This window comes from Narcine bancroftii, chromosome 4 (assembly GCF_036971445.1).
Source record: "Narcine bancroftii isolate sNarBan1 chromosome 4, sNarBan1.hap1, whole genome shotgun sequence".
Lineage (NCBI taxonomy): Eukaryota > Metazoa > Chordata > Chondrichthyes > Torpediniformes > Narcinidae > Narcine > Narcine bancroftii.
In genome coordinates, this window is record NC_091472.1 from 851,870 (window position 1) to 866,332 (window position 14,463).

Genomic DNA, 14,463 nt, shown 5'->3' on the forward strand with positions numbered 1-14,463 from the left:
TTCTCCTCTCTTCCTCCATCACCCTCTCTCTCTCAGTCCCCTCCCCACTTCTCTCTTCCTCCATCTCCCTCTCTTCCTCCATCTCCCTCTCTTCCTCCATCACCCTCTCTCCCTCAGTCTCCTCCCCACTTCTCTCTTCCTCCATCTCCCTCTCTTCCTCCATCTCCCTCTCTCCACATCATCAAAAACCCCTCTCTCCCTCAGTCCCCTCCCCACTTCTCTCTCCTCCATCTCCCTCTCTACCTCCATCTCCTCTCTTCCTCCATCACCCTCTCTCCCTCAGTCCCCTCCCCACTTCTCTCTCCTCCATCTCCCTCTCTTCCTCCATCACCCTCTCTCCCTCAGTCCCCTCCCCACTTCTCTCTTCTCCATCTCCCTCTCTTCCTCCATCACCCTCTCTCTCTCAGTCCCCTCCCCACTTCTCTCTTCCTCCATCTCCCTCTCTTCCTCCATCTCCCTCTCTTCCTCCATCACCCTCTCTCCCTCAGTCCCCTCCCCACTTCTCTCTTCCTCCATCTCCCTCTCTTCCTCCATCTCCTCTCTCCTCGATCACCCTCTCTCCCTCAGTCCCCTCCCCACTTCTCTCTTCCTCCATCTCCCTCTCTTCCTCCATCTCCCTCTCTTCCTCCATCACCCTCTCTCCCTCATTCCCCTCCCCACTTCTCTCTTCTCATCTCCCTCTCTTCCTCCATCACCTCTCTCTCTCATTCCCCTCCCCACTTCTCTCTTCTCCATCTCCCTCTCTTCCTCCATCACCCTCTCTCTCTCAGTCCCCTCCCCACTTCTCTCTTCCTCCATCTCCCTCTCTTCCTCCATCACCCTCTCTCCCTCAGTCCCCTCCCCACTTCTCTCTCCTCCATCTCCCTCTCTTCCTCCATCACCCTCTCTCCTCTCAGTCCCCTCCCCACTTCTCTCTTCCTCCATCTCCCTCTCTTCCTCCATCTCCCTCTCTCTCCTCCATCTCCCTCTCTTCCTCCATCTCCCTCTCTTCCTCCATCACCCTCTCTCTCTCAGTCCCCTCCCCACTTCTCTCTCCTCCATCTCCCTCTCTTCCTCCATCACCCTCTCTCTCTCAGTCCCCTCCCCACTTCTCTCTTCCTCCATCTCCCTCTCTTCCTCCATCACCCTCTCTCCCTCAGTCCCCTCCCCACTTCTCTCTTCCTCCATCTCCCTCTCTTCCTCCATCACCCTCTCTCTCTCAGTCCCCTCCCCACTTCTCTCTTCCTCCATCTCCCTCTCTTCCTCCATCACCCTCTCTCCCTCAGTCCCCTCCCCACTTCTCTCCTCCATCTCCTCTCTTCCTCCATCTCCCTCTCTTCCTCCATCACCCTCTCTCCTCAGTCCCCTCCCCACTTCTCTCTTCCATCTCCCTCTCTTCCTCCATCACCCTCTCTCTCTCAGTCCCTCCCACTTCTCTCTCCTCATCTCCCTCTCTTCCTCCATCACCCTCTCTCTCTCAGTCCCCCTCCCCACTTCTCTCTTCCTCCATCTCCCTCTCTTCCTCCATCACCCTCTCTCCCTCAGTCCCCTCCCCACTTCTCTCTTCCTCCATCTCCCTCTCTTCCTCCATCTCCCTCTCTCCTCATCCCCTCCCACTCTCTCTCCTCCATCTCCCTCTCTTCCTCCATCTCCTCTCTTCCTCCATCACCCTCTCTCCTCAGTCCCCTCCCCACTTCTCTTCTCCATCTCCCTCTCTCCTCCATCACCCTCTCTCTCTCAGTCCCCTCCCCACTTCTCTCTTCCTCCATCTCCCTCTCTTCCTCCATCACCCTCTCTCCTCAGTCCCCTCCCCACTTCTCTCTTCCTCCATCTCCCTCTCTTCCTCCATCACCCTCTCTCCTCTCAGTCCCCTCCCCACTTCTCTCTTCCTCCATCTCCCTCTCTTCCTCATCTCCCTCTCTCCTCATCACCCTCTCTCCCTCAGTCCCTCCCCACTTCTCTCTTCCTCCATCTCCCTCTCTTCCTCCATCACCCTCTCTCCCTCAGTCCCCTCCCCACTTCTCTCTTCCTCCATCTCCCTCTCTTCCTCCATCTCCCTCTCTCCTCCATCACCCTCTCTCTCCCAGTCCCCTCCCCACTTCTCTCTCCATCTCCCTCTCTTCCTCCATCACCCTCTCTCCTCAGTCCCCTCCCCACTTCTCTCTTCCTCCATCTCCCTCTCTTCCTCCATCACCCTCTCTCCTCTCAGTCCCCTCCCCACTTCTCTCTTCCCTCTCTCCCATCTCTTCCTCCATCACCCTCTCTCCTCAGTCCCCTCCCCACTTCTCTCTTCCTCCATCTCCCTCTCCTCCATCTCCTCTCTTCCTCCATCACCCTCTCTCTCCTCAGTCCCCTCCCCACTTCTCTCTTCCTCCATCTCCTCTCTTCCTCCATCTCCACTCTCCATCACCCTCTCTCCCTCAGTCCCCTCCCCACTTCTCTCTTCCTCCATCTCCCTCTCTTCCTCCATCACCCTCTCTCTCTCAGTCCCCTCCCCACTTCTCTCTTCCTCCATCTCCCTCTCTTCCTCCATCACCCTCTCTCCTCAGTCCCTCCCACTTCTCTCTCCTCCATCTCCCTCTCTCCTCCATCACCCTCTCTCCTCAGTCCCTCCCCACTTCTCTCTTCCTCCATCTCCCTCTCTTCCTCCATCACCCTCTCTCCCTCAGTCCCCTCCCCACTTCTCTCTTCCTCCATCTCCCTCTCTTCCTCCATCACCCTCTCTCCCTCAGTCCCCTCCCCACTTCTCTCTTCCTCCATCTCCCTCTCTTCCTCCATCACCCTCTCTCCTCAGTCCCCCTCCCCACTTCTCTCTTCCTCCATCTCCCTCTCTTCCTCCATCACCCTCTCTCCCTCAGTCCCTCCCCACTTCTCTCTTCCTCCATCTCCCTCTCTTCCCTCCCCTCCCCTCCCCTCTCTCCCTCAGTCCCCTCCCCACTTCTCTCTTCCTCATCTCCCTCTCTCTCCATCTCCCTCTCTTCCTCCATCACCCTCTCTCCCTCAGTCCCCTCCCCACTTCTCTCTTCCATCTCCCTCTCTTCCTCCATCACCCTCTCTCCTCAGTCCCCTCCCCACTTCTCTCTTCCTCCATCTCCCTCTCTCCTCCATCACATCTACCTCCATTCACCCTCTCTCCCTCAGTCCCCTCCCCACTTCTCTCTTCCCCATCTCCCTCTCTTCCTCCATCACCCTCTCTCCCTCAGTCCCTCCCCACTTCTCTCTTCCTCCATCTCCCTCTCTTCCTCCATCCCCTCTCTTCCTCCATCACCCTCTCTCCTCAGTCCCTCCCCACTCTCTCTCCATCTCCCTCTTCCTCCATCTCCCTCTCTTCCTCCATCACCCTCTCTCCCTCAGTCCCCTCCCCACTTCTCTCTCCTCCATCTCCCTCTCTCCTCCATCTCCCTCTCTTCCTCCATCACCCTCTCTCCCTCAGTCCCCTCCCCACTTCTCTCTTCCTCATCTCCCTCTCTTCCTCCATCACCCTCTCTCCCTCAGTCCCCTCCCCACTTCTCTCTTCCTCCATCTCCCTCTCTTCCTCCATCACCCTCTCTCTCATCCCTCCCCTCCCTCTCTTCCTCCATCTCCCTCTCTTCCTCCATCTCCCTCTCTCCTCCATCTCCCTCTCTTCTCCATCACCCCTCTCCCTCAGTCCCCTCCCCACTTCTCTCTTCCTCCATCTCCCTCTTCCTCCATCTCCTCTCTCCTCATCACCCTCTCTCCCTCAGTCCCCTCCCCACTTCTCTCTTCCTCCATCTCCCTCTCTTCCTCCATCTCCTCTCTCCTCCATCACCCTCTCTCCTCAGTCCCCTCCCACTCTCTCTTCTCATCTCCCTCTCTTCCTCCATCACCCTCTCTCTCTCAGTCCCTCCCCACTTCTCTCTTCCTCCATCTCCCTCTCTTCCTCCATCACCCTCTCTCCTCAGTCCCTCCCCACTTCTCTCTTCCTCCATCTCCCTCTCTTCCTCCATCACCCTCTCTCCCTCAGTCCCCTCCCCACTTCTCTCTTCCTCCATCTCCCTCTCTTCCTCCATCACCCTCTCTCCCTCAGTCCCTCCCACTCTCTCTTCTCCATCTCCCTCTCTTCCTCCATCTCCTCTCTTCCTCCATCTCCCTCTCTTCCTCATCTCCCTCTCTTCCTCCATCACCCTCTCTCTCCTCAGTCCCCTCCCCACTTCTCTCTTCCTCATCTCCTCTCTTCCTCCATCAACCCTCTCTCTCTCAGTCCCCTACCCCACTTCTCTCTTCCTCCATCTCCCTCTCTTCCTCCATCACCCTCTCTCCCTCAGTCCCCTCCCCACTTCTCTCTTCCTCCATCTCCCTCTCTTCCTCCATCACCCTCTCTCCCTCAGTCCCCTCCCCACTTCTCTCTTCCTCCATCTCCCTCTCTTCCTCCATCACCCTGTCTCCCTCAGTCCCCTCCCCACTTCTCTCTTCCTCCATCTCCCTCTCTTCCTCCATCACCCTCTCCTCTCAGTCCCCTCCCCACTTCTCTCTTCCTCCATCTCCCTCTCTTCCTCCATCACCCTCTCTCCCTCAGTCCCCTCCCCACTTCTCTCTTCCTCCATCTCCCTCTCTTCCTCCATCACCCTCTCTCTCTCAGTCCCCTCCCCACTTCTCTCTTCCTCCATCTCCCTCTCTTCCTCCATCACCCTCTCTCCCTCAGTCCCCTCCCCACTTCTCTCTTCCTCCATCTCCCTCTCTTCCTCCATCACCCTCTCTCCCTCAGTCCCCTCCCCACTTCTCTCTTCCTCCATCTCCCTCTCTTCCTCCATCACCCTCTCTCTCTCAGTCCCCTCCCCACTTCTCTCTTCCTCCATCTCCCTCTCTTCCTCCATCACCCTCTCTCCCTCTCTCCCCTCCCCCACTTCTCTCTTCCTCCATCTCCCTCTTCCTCCATCACCCTCTCTCCCTCAGTCCCCTCCCACTTCTCTCTTCCTCCATCTCCCTCTCTTCCTCCATCTCCCTCTCTTCCTCCATCACCCTCTCTCCCTCAGTCCCCTCCCCACTTCTCTCTTCCTCCATCTCCCTCTCTTCCTCCATCACCCTCTCTCCCTCAGTCCCCTCCCCACTTCTCTCTTCCTCCATCTCCCTCTCTTCCTCCATCACCCTCTCTCTCTCAGTCCCCTCCCCACTTCTCTCTTCCTCCATCTCCCTCTCTTCCTCCATCACCCTCTCTCCCTCAGTCCCCTCCCCACTTCTCTCTTCCTCCATCTCCCTCTCTTCCTCCATCACCCTCTCTCTCAGTCCCCTCCCCACTTCTCTCTTCCACCATCTCCCTCTCTTCCTCCATCTCCCTCTCTTCCTCCATCACCCTCTCTCCCTCAGTCCCCTCCCCACTTCTCTCTTCCTCCATCTCCCTCTCTTCCTCCATCACCCTCTCTCCCTCAGTCCCTCCCCACTTCTCTCTTCCTCCATCTCCCTCTCTACCTCCATCTCCCTCTCTCCTCCATCACCCTCTCTCCCTCCGTCCCCTCCCCACTTCTCTCTCCATCTCTCTCTCTTCCTCCATCACCCTCTCTCCCTCAGTCCCCTCCCCACTTCTCTCTTCCTCCATCTCCCTCTCTTCCTCCATCACCCTCTCTCTCTCAGTCCCCTCCCCACTTCTCTCTTCCTCCATCTCCCACTCTTCCTCCATCTCCCTCACTTCCTCCATCACCCTCTCTCCCTCAGTCCCCTCCCCACTTCTCTCTTCCTCCATCTCCCTCTCTTCCTCCATCTCCCTCTCTTCCTCCATCACCCTCTCTCCCTCAGTCCCCTCCCCACTTCTCTCTTCCTCCATCTCCCTCTCTTCCTCCATCTCCCTCTCTTCCTCCATCACCCTCTCTCCCTCAGTCCCCTCCCCACTTCTCTCTTCCATCACCCTCTCTCTCTCAGTCCCCTCCCCACTTCTCTCTTCCTCCATCTCCCTCTCTTCCTCCATCACCCTCTCTCCCTCAGTCCCCTCCCCACTTCTCTCTTCCTCCATCTCCCTCTCTTCCTCCATCACCCTCTCTCCCTCAGTCCCCTCCCCACTTCTCTCTTCCTCCATCTCCCTCTCTTCCTCCATCACCCTGTCTCCCTCAGTCCCCTCCCCACCTTCTCTCTTCCTCCATCTCCCTCTCTTCCTCCATCACCCTCTCTCTCTCAGTCCCCTCCCCACTTCTCTCTTCCTCCATCTCCCTCTCTTCCTCCATCACCCTCTCTCCCTCAGTCCCCTCCCCACTTCTCTCTTCCTCCATCTCCCTCTCTTCCTCCATCACCCTCTCTCCCTCAGTCCCCTCCCCACTTCTCTCTTCCTCCATCTCCCTCTCTTCCTCCATCACCCTGTCTCCCTCAGTCCCCTCCCCACTTCTCTCTTCCTCCATCTCCCTCTCTTCCTCCATCACCCTCTCTCCCTCAGTCCCCTCCCCACTTCTCTCTTCCTCATCTCCCTCTCTTCCTCCATCACCCTCTCTCTCTCAGTCCCCTCCCCACTTCTCTCTTCCTCCATCTCCCTCTCTTCCTCCATCACCCTCTCTCCCTCAGTCCCCTCCCCACTTCTCTCTTCTCCATCTCCCTCTCTTCCTCCATCTCCCTCTCTTCCTCCATCACCCTCTCTCCCTCTGTCCCCTCCCCACTTCTCTCTTCCATCTCCCTCTCTTCCTCCATCACCCTCTCTCTCTCAGTCCCCTCCCCACTTCTCTCTTCCTCCATCTCCCTCTCTCTTCCTCCATCACCCTCTCTCTCTCAGTCCCCTCCCCACTTCTCTCTTCCTCCATCTCCCTCTCTTCCTCCATCACCCTCTCTCCCTCAGTCCCCTCCCCACTTCTCTCTTCCTCCATCTCCCTCTCTTCCTCCATCACCCTCTCTCCCTCAGTCCCCTCCCCACTTCTCTCTTCCTCCATCTCCCTCTCTTCCTCCATCTCCCTCTCTTCCTCCATCACCCTCTCTCCTCAGTCCCCTCCCCACTTCTCTCTTCCTCCATCTCCCTCTCTTCCTCCATCACCCTCTCTCCCTCAGTCCCCTCCCCACTTCTCTCTTCCTCCATCTCCCTCTCTTCCTCCATCACCCTCTCTCTCTCAGTCCCCTCCCCACTTCTCTCTTCCTCCATCTCCCTCTCTTCCTCCATCACCCTCTCTCCCTCAGTCCCCTCCCCACTTCTCTCTTCCTCCATCTCCCTCTCTTCCTCCATCACCCAGTCTCCCTCAGTCCCCTCCCCACTTCTCTCTTCCTCCATCTCCTCTCTTCCTCCATCACCCTCTCTCTCTCAGTCCCCTCCCCACTTCTCTCTTCCTCCATCTCCCTCTCTTACTCCATCACCCTCTCTCCCTCAGTCCCCTCCCCACTTCTCTCTTCCTCCATCTCCCTCTCTTCCTCCATCACCCTCTCTCTCTCAGTCCCCTCCCCACTTCTCTCTTCCTCCATCTCCCTCTCTTCCTCCATCACCCTCTCTCCCTCAGTCCCCTCCCCACTTCTCTCTTCCTCCATCTCCCTCTCTTCCTCCATCACCCTCTCTCTCTCAGTCCCCTCCCCACTTCTCTCTTCCTCCATCTCCCTCTCTTCCTCCATCACCCTCTCTCTCTCAGTCCCCTCCCCACTTCTCTCTTCCTCCATCTCCCTCTCTTCCTCCATCACCCTCTCTCCCTCAGTCCCCTCCCCACTTCTCTCTTCCTCCATCTCCCTCTCTTCCTCCATCACCCTGTCTCCCTCAGTCCCCTCCCCACTTCTCTCTTCCTCCATCTCCCTCTCTTCCTCCATCACCCTCTCTCTCTCAGTCCCCTCCCCACATCTCTTCCTCCATCTCCCTCTCTTCCTCCATCACCCTCTCTCCCTCAGTCCCCTCCCACTTCTCTCTTCCTCCATCTCCCTCTCTTCCTCCATCACCCTCTCTCCCTCAGTCCCCTCCCCACTTGTCTCTTCCTCCATCTCCCTCTCTTCCTCCATCACCCTCTCTCCCTCAGTCCCCTCCCCACTTCTCTCTTCCTCCATCTCCCTCTCTTCCTCCATCACCCTCTCTCCCTCAGTCCCCTCCCCCACTTCTCTCTTCCTCCATCTCCCTCTCTTCCTCCATCACCCTCTCTCTCTCAGTCCCCTCCCCACTTCTCTCTTCCTCCATCTCCCTCTCTTCCTCCATCACCCTCTCTCCCTCAGTCCCCTCCCCACTTCTCTCTTCCTCCATCTCCCTCTCTTCCTCCATCACCCTCTCACCCTCTCTCCCCTCCCCACTTCTCTCTTCCTCCATCTCCCTCTCTTCCTCCATCTCCCTCTCTTCCTCCATCACCCTCTCTCCCTCAGTCCCCTCCCCCACTTCTCTCTTCCTCCATCACCCTCTCTCCCTCAGTCCCCTCCCCACTTCTCTCTTCCTCCATCTCCCTCTCTTCCTCCATCACCCTCTCACCCTCTCTCCCCTCCCCACTTCTCTCTTCCTCCATCTCCCTCTCTTCCTCCATCTCCCTCTCTTCCTCCATCACCCTCTCTCCCTCAGTCCCCTCCCCCACTTCTCTCTTCCTCCATCACCCTCTCTCCCTCTCTCCCCTCCCCACTTCTCTCTTCCTCCATCTCCCTCTCTTCCTCCATCCCCCCCCCCCCCTCCCCCCGTGGCCGCGCCGGACCCGCCGCATCCACCGACCCGGGGAACCCTCCAGCCGGACGGGAAGCAGCGCTGCCTGTCGGACGCGCCGCCGGGGATCGGAGCCGGGCGGCCTGGCGGAGCGGGGACTTCGCGGTGCCGCTTCCTCCTTCCCGAGGAGCCGCCTCGACAGCGATCACTGCCCCCCCCGCCCGGTCCCCGACCCTCCCCCTGTCCGACCACCGTCCGGTCGGGCCGCCGCAGACCCACCGTCCATCACCGACCAGAGGGCACAGACCAGCTATTTGTGTCGGCCACGTACTGACCTCCACCCCCCACCCCCCCACCCCCCCACCCCGTCTCCGACTCCTGTCCCCAACCCTTCTTCTTCACCCCCTGTCTCTGCTCCCCGCCCTGATCCCAACCCCCTGTCCTGACTCCCATCCCCGACCCCCCCATCCCACCCACCCCGTCTCCAACTCCTGTCCCCAACCCTCTCCCCCCGCCCTTCCCCCATCTCCGACTCCTGTCCCTAACCCTCGCCCCTGACCCCCTGTCTCTGATCCCCGCCCTGATCCCAACCCCCTGTCCCTGACTCCCCATCCCCGACCCCACCCCCCCCATCTCCGACTCCTGTCCCCAACCCTTGTTCTTAACCCCCTGTCTCTGATCCCCGCCCTGATCGCAACCCCCTGTCCCTGAATCCTCATCCCTGACCCCTGTCACTGACTCCCTGACCTCAACCCCCCCTGTCCTCGACCCCTCCCTGTCTCCAATCCCCTGACCCCCTGTCCCCGACCCCCCTGTCTCTGATTGCCTGGTACTGCTTGCCTGTTCGGACCTAGCCCTGTGAACCTGCGAACGGCGTCTGGCCATGCCCAGGGACGAGGGCATCTCAGAGCCGGAGTTATCGGCTGAGTTCTCTGTGAGCCTACCCTCTGACCCAGACCAGGCTTTGGAGCAGAGCTGGGAAGTGATGGTGCAGGGTGTGGGCTGCTGCTTTTGTCTGCCCTCCTGTGTCAGGGTAACCTTCGTTCCCAAGTCCCTGGAGACCTTGTACCAGACCTACTTCCGCCGGCAGCGTGAGGAATGCCAGCTGGTCCTCATGCTCTTTGCCGCTCTCTATGACTGCTACTGCCTGGTGTCCTGTGTGGTGGTCTTCTCAGCCGAGAAACTGGCTCTCCTCCTGCTCTCTGCGGCCGGACTACTGATCCTGCTCCTGCTCTTCACCCTCTGCCGCCTCCACCTCCTGTCCGATCGCGTCGGCCAGAAGGTGGTCCCCTATGTGCTGTGGCTGATGCTCACCGTGCAGATCTTCTCTCATCTGAGCCTGAGCTTCCATTCTCACCGGGCCAGCGACACGGTTGGCTGGCTCACCTTCTTTACCTTCTCGCTGTTCATCACCATGCCTCTGCCACTCGCGCCCATCGTCCTGCTCAGTGTGACCACCTGTGGAGTCCACACCCTGGTCCTGGGCTTCACTGTGGCCCAGCAGCAGCAACACTCCCTGCAAGAGGAAGGACTGTTCCAGAAGGTAGGTGATCACCGTCAAAGACCCTGTGTGTCAGTGTCCCACACCTCAGGGTCACAGGCCTCAAAATCCAAGGGCCAGGGTCCCAGGGGATGTGTCTCGCGGCTTGGGGATCCCGAGGATTCAGAACTCTGTGGTCGAGGCCCCAGGGTTTCTCCCAGTGGTCAGGGTCTCAGGATCTGCATGTAGAGAAATTGTAATGGGACAATGTCATGACTGGACAGGGAGGAGGTGGGCAGTGAGCGGGAAGCTGGAGCTGGCCAAGTTTGGAAGGTTTGGTTGTTACTCCAAATGGAAAGGGTGATCATGGGCTGCTGTGATATAAAAATCACCTCTCCTATTAAACAAATTCTCCAGTTAAGTGTGGAGGAATGGGGGAGGAACTAGAAGACAGGACCAGTCGTCAATACAGCACGCTTCTAGTGAATTGCAGTTCACCACACAGAGGGACCTTGGGGTCCAAATCCATACATCCCTGAAGGTCACCTCTCAGGGTGATAGGATAGTTAAGAAGGCCTATGGGATGCTGGGATTCATTAATAAGGGGGTTGAGTTCAGGAGTAGAGAGGTCATGTAACAACTCTACAAACCTCTGGTGAGACCACACTTGGAGTATTGTGTTCAGTTCTGGTCACCTCATTACAGGAAGAATGTGGAAGCTGTGGAGAGGGGGCTTGAGAGGATGCTGCCTGGATTGGGAAATGTCTTATGAGGCAAGGCTAGCAGAGCTGGGACTTTTCTCTTTGGAGCGTAGAAGGATTAGGGTTAGGGTTAGAGGAGACTTGATAGGTCGACAAAATTCTGAGAGGCATAGATAGGGTGGACGTCCAGCGTCTGTTTCCCAGGGCAGGATCATCAAACACCAGAGGACGTGTGTACAAAGTGAAGGGAGGGAAATTTCAGGGAGACGTCAGGGATAAGTTTTTTTTTACACAGAGAGTTGTGGGGGCCTGGAATGCCTTGCAAGGGATGGTGGTGGAGGCTGGAGCATTAGGGGGCATTTAAGAGACTCTTAGACAGGCACATGGATGGAAGAAAAATAGAGGGTTACAGGGTAGGGAAAGTTTAGATTTTTTTAAGGAATATATAAGTCAGCAGAACATTGAGGGCTGAAGGGCCTGTACTGTGCTGTAGTGTTCTATGTTCTCATTGTTTGATGGTGTAACCAGTCATATGGATAATGGTGAATCAGTTGGTGCAGTGCACAGTATTTGGAGTCTCGAAATGCTTGTGACAAGATCCTGCACAAGAGGTTGGTGAGGAAAGTGAGGGAACATGCTCCAGATGGTGATGCACTCTCATGGATGGGGAACTGTGACAGGAAGCTGAGAGTGGGAAGAAACAGGTCCTTTTCACATCGGCAGGCCGGTACTAGTGGAGAACTATAGGGTTCATGCAGGGGCCCCACATGTTTACAATATGTATTGATGCTGTCAAGGAAAAGATTATATGCAATATCTCCATGTTCACAGATGTCACTGAACCAGGGGGTTGGGGAGGGTGGGGGGGGGGGGGGGCAGTGTGAGCTGTGAAATAGATTCCAAGAGGCTGCAAGTCAGATCAGGTGAGTGGGTGAATGTTCGGCAGATCAAGTCACGTTTCTTGTCATCTGATTGTGCAAGTACAACCCAACGAATCAACGTTCTCTGGTCCTCAGTGTAAAACACACAGAGTTACACCCAGACATAACACATGTACAGACATACAGGACAAGTATTTCAGCTGTACAAATAAATAAATAAATATTGTTTAACTAATATCCCAGTCTTGGGTGGTCAGTGTGAGCAGTTCATTTGGTCATTCAGCATTCTCAGTGCCCGTGGGAAGAAGCTGTTCCTCAGCCTGGTGGTGCTGGATCTGATCCTCCTGTATCTCTTCCCCACCGGCAGCAGCTGGAAGATGCTGTGTGCAGGGTGGAAGGGGTCCTCAGTGATTTTCGCACCCTCTCCAGACAATGATTCCAGTAGTCCATGTGTGGGAGGGAGACTCCAGTCACCCTCTTTGCCACTCTAATGGTCCTGTGGATTGATCTCAGATCCATTTATCTGCAGCCACCATACTACACGTGGTCCCATCGGCCAGGACGCTCTCGATAGAGCTGCTTTAGATGTAGTGTAGACGAACCACTTTGGTACCTCAATGGTGAAGGGGAGCTGTAGTGAGACCTGTGGGACATGGAGCGTCAGTCAGGGAAGGCTGGAATGCAGGTCCAGCAGGTGGGGAAAAGCAAATGCTGGTCTTGGTTCTGAGAGGTTTTGAGCATAGAAGCAAGGAGGTCTAACTGCAGTTGTAAGGGCCTTGGTGAGACCACACCTTGAGCATTGTGAACAGCTTTGGTCTCCTTCAAAAGTGAAAGTGATTAATTGTCCATTCAGGAATCTGATGGTGGAGGAGAAGAAATTGTGTTTGTGTTGTTGGGAAGGACAAACCAAGAAAGGACGTACACGGTGAATGGTCGGGCACCGAGGAGTGCGGTAGAATTGAGGTATCTGGGAATACAGACATCATCAAACTGCTTAATCAAATTGAGGCTAAAATCTTGACAAAATGGCACTTTTTCATGGTCAATCTCAGGCAGACCATTATTTTATTTAGAATCTTCCTGGTAACTCAAAGGTCTTGCCAGGACCAGGGGTGGTCACTGATCACCAGCTCTCCTGGGTCCGAGGGTCCGGTGAGCCTTTTCAATATGTAATTTTTCTCTGAATCTCAACACTCGCAGGATCCCTGTTTTGAAGAAATTCACCAGATCTCTTCCTTCGATTCCTTCTCCATGTCCAACAGACCTTGTCGGTCCAACTCCCATTTTTTTTTATCTTTTTCCAAAGCTTTTAGCCTATCTTGTGTTTTTACCCAGTCTCCTCCTGTCTGGCACGTTCTCTCCATTACTTCTTCAGCATTTTCTTTTATTCCAGTCATCCTTTCAAACATGTCTCTCATTACAGTTTCAACTCTGGCAAATCCGTTGTTCAAGTTCTCCATTTTTTCCAGGGTAATATTTAATTCTTGTCCCGACTCCCCAGCTCTACCGGATCCGCCGGTCCCGAGGCCACTCCTGCGCTGCTCCCTTTCAGGCTTTCATTTGATGTTCCTGCCTGAGTAGAAACATCTTCATGGGCCTGTGAGTCTAATGTTGATGGTGGGTAAACTAATGGAGAGGGTTCTTAGAGATGGAATATACAATTATTTGGGAAGACGAGGTTTGAACAAGAGTCGTTACTAAGAAGGTTGATGAGGGGAAGGCGGTGGATGTTGCCTATGTGAACTTTAGCAAGGCCTTTGACAAGGTCCGCATAAGAGTTTAGTCAGGAAGGTTCAATCATTAGGGATTAATGATGAAGTAGTGAAATGGATTAAACAGTGGTTAGATGGGAGATGCCAGAGAGTAGTGGGGGAAAATTGTTTGTCAACTTGGAGGCCGGAGTCGAGTGGATCTGCCTCAGGGATCAGTACTGGGTCCCTTGTCATTTACAGTAATGATCTGGATGATGGGGTGGTAAATCGGAGGAGTAAATATGCGGATGATACTAAAATAGGTGGAACTGTGGATAATGAAGCTTTTCAGATATTGCAGAGGGATTTGGACTGCTGAGAAGAGTGGGCTGAAAGATGGCAGATGGAGTTTAATGCTGAGAAGTGTGAAGGGCTTCATTTTGGAAAGAATAATCCAAACAGGACGTACGTAGTAAATGGGGTGGTGGTGGGGGGGGGGGGGGGGGGCATTGAGGAATGCAGTGGAGCAGAAAGATCTCGGAATAACAGTGCATCATTCCCTTAAGGTAGAATCTCATGTGGATAGATTAATGGTAAGAGGAAAGCTAGAGACAAAATTGGTCCCTTAGAAAATCAGAGTGGAAAACTGTGTGTGGAGCCTGTGTGTGGAGCCTAGAGAAATGGGGGAGATATTGAACAGTTTCTTTTCTTCGGTATTCACTAAGGAGAAGGATATTGGGAGATGTGGGATAAAAAAAGCAAATTGGGTAAATATGGGGAATATAGAGATTACAAAAGGTGTAGTTTTAAGGCTTTTGAAGAATATAAAGGTGGATAAGTCTCCGGGACCAGACGGGATCTTCCCCAGGACATTGAGAGAAGTGAAGGAGGAAATAGCAGAGGCTCTGGCAGTCATTTTCCAAATGTCATTAGATATGGGGATAGTGCCGGAGGATTGGCGCATTGCGCATGTGGTTCCGTTATTTAAAAAGGGTTCAAGGAGGAAGCCTGGCAACTATCGGCCTGTAAGTTTGACGTCTGTGGTAGGTAAATTAATGGAGAAAATTCTTAGAGATAGTACTTATAAACATCTGGATAGACAGGGTCTGATCAGGAGCACTCAACATGGATTTGTGGGAGGAAGGTCATGTTTGACCAATCTGATTGAATTTTTTGAAGAGGTGACTAGGAATGTGGATGAGGGTAGCGCAGT

The 14,463-nt window shown here is 55.3% G+C and overlaps 1 protein-coding gene across 3 annotated transcripts in view; it reads left to right on the plus strand.

Moving 5' to 3' along the window:
* The first annotated feature begins 9,139 nt into the window (after positions 1-9,139).
* adcy3a (adenylate cyclase 3a) overlaps positions 9,140-14,463 on the plus strand; it is a 163,567-nt gene continuing 158,243 nt past the window's right edge. Inside the window, exon 1 of one of the 3 annotated variants that reach the window (XM_069930586.1) lies at positions 9,140-10,040. In XM_069930586.1, the coding sequence (XP_069786687.1) occupies positions 9,381-10,040 (660 nt within the window). In that variant the 5' untranslated portion in view covers positions 9,140-9,380. The remainder of the gene's footprint in view (positions 10,041-14,463) is intronic. The other 2 variants (XM_069930587.1, XM_069930588.1) reach the window with 2 other exon arrangements.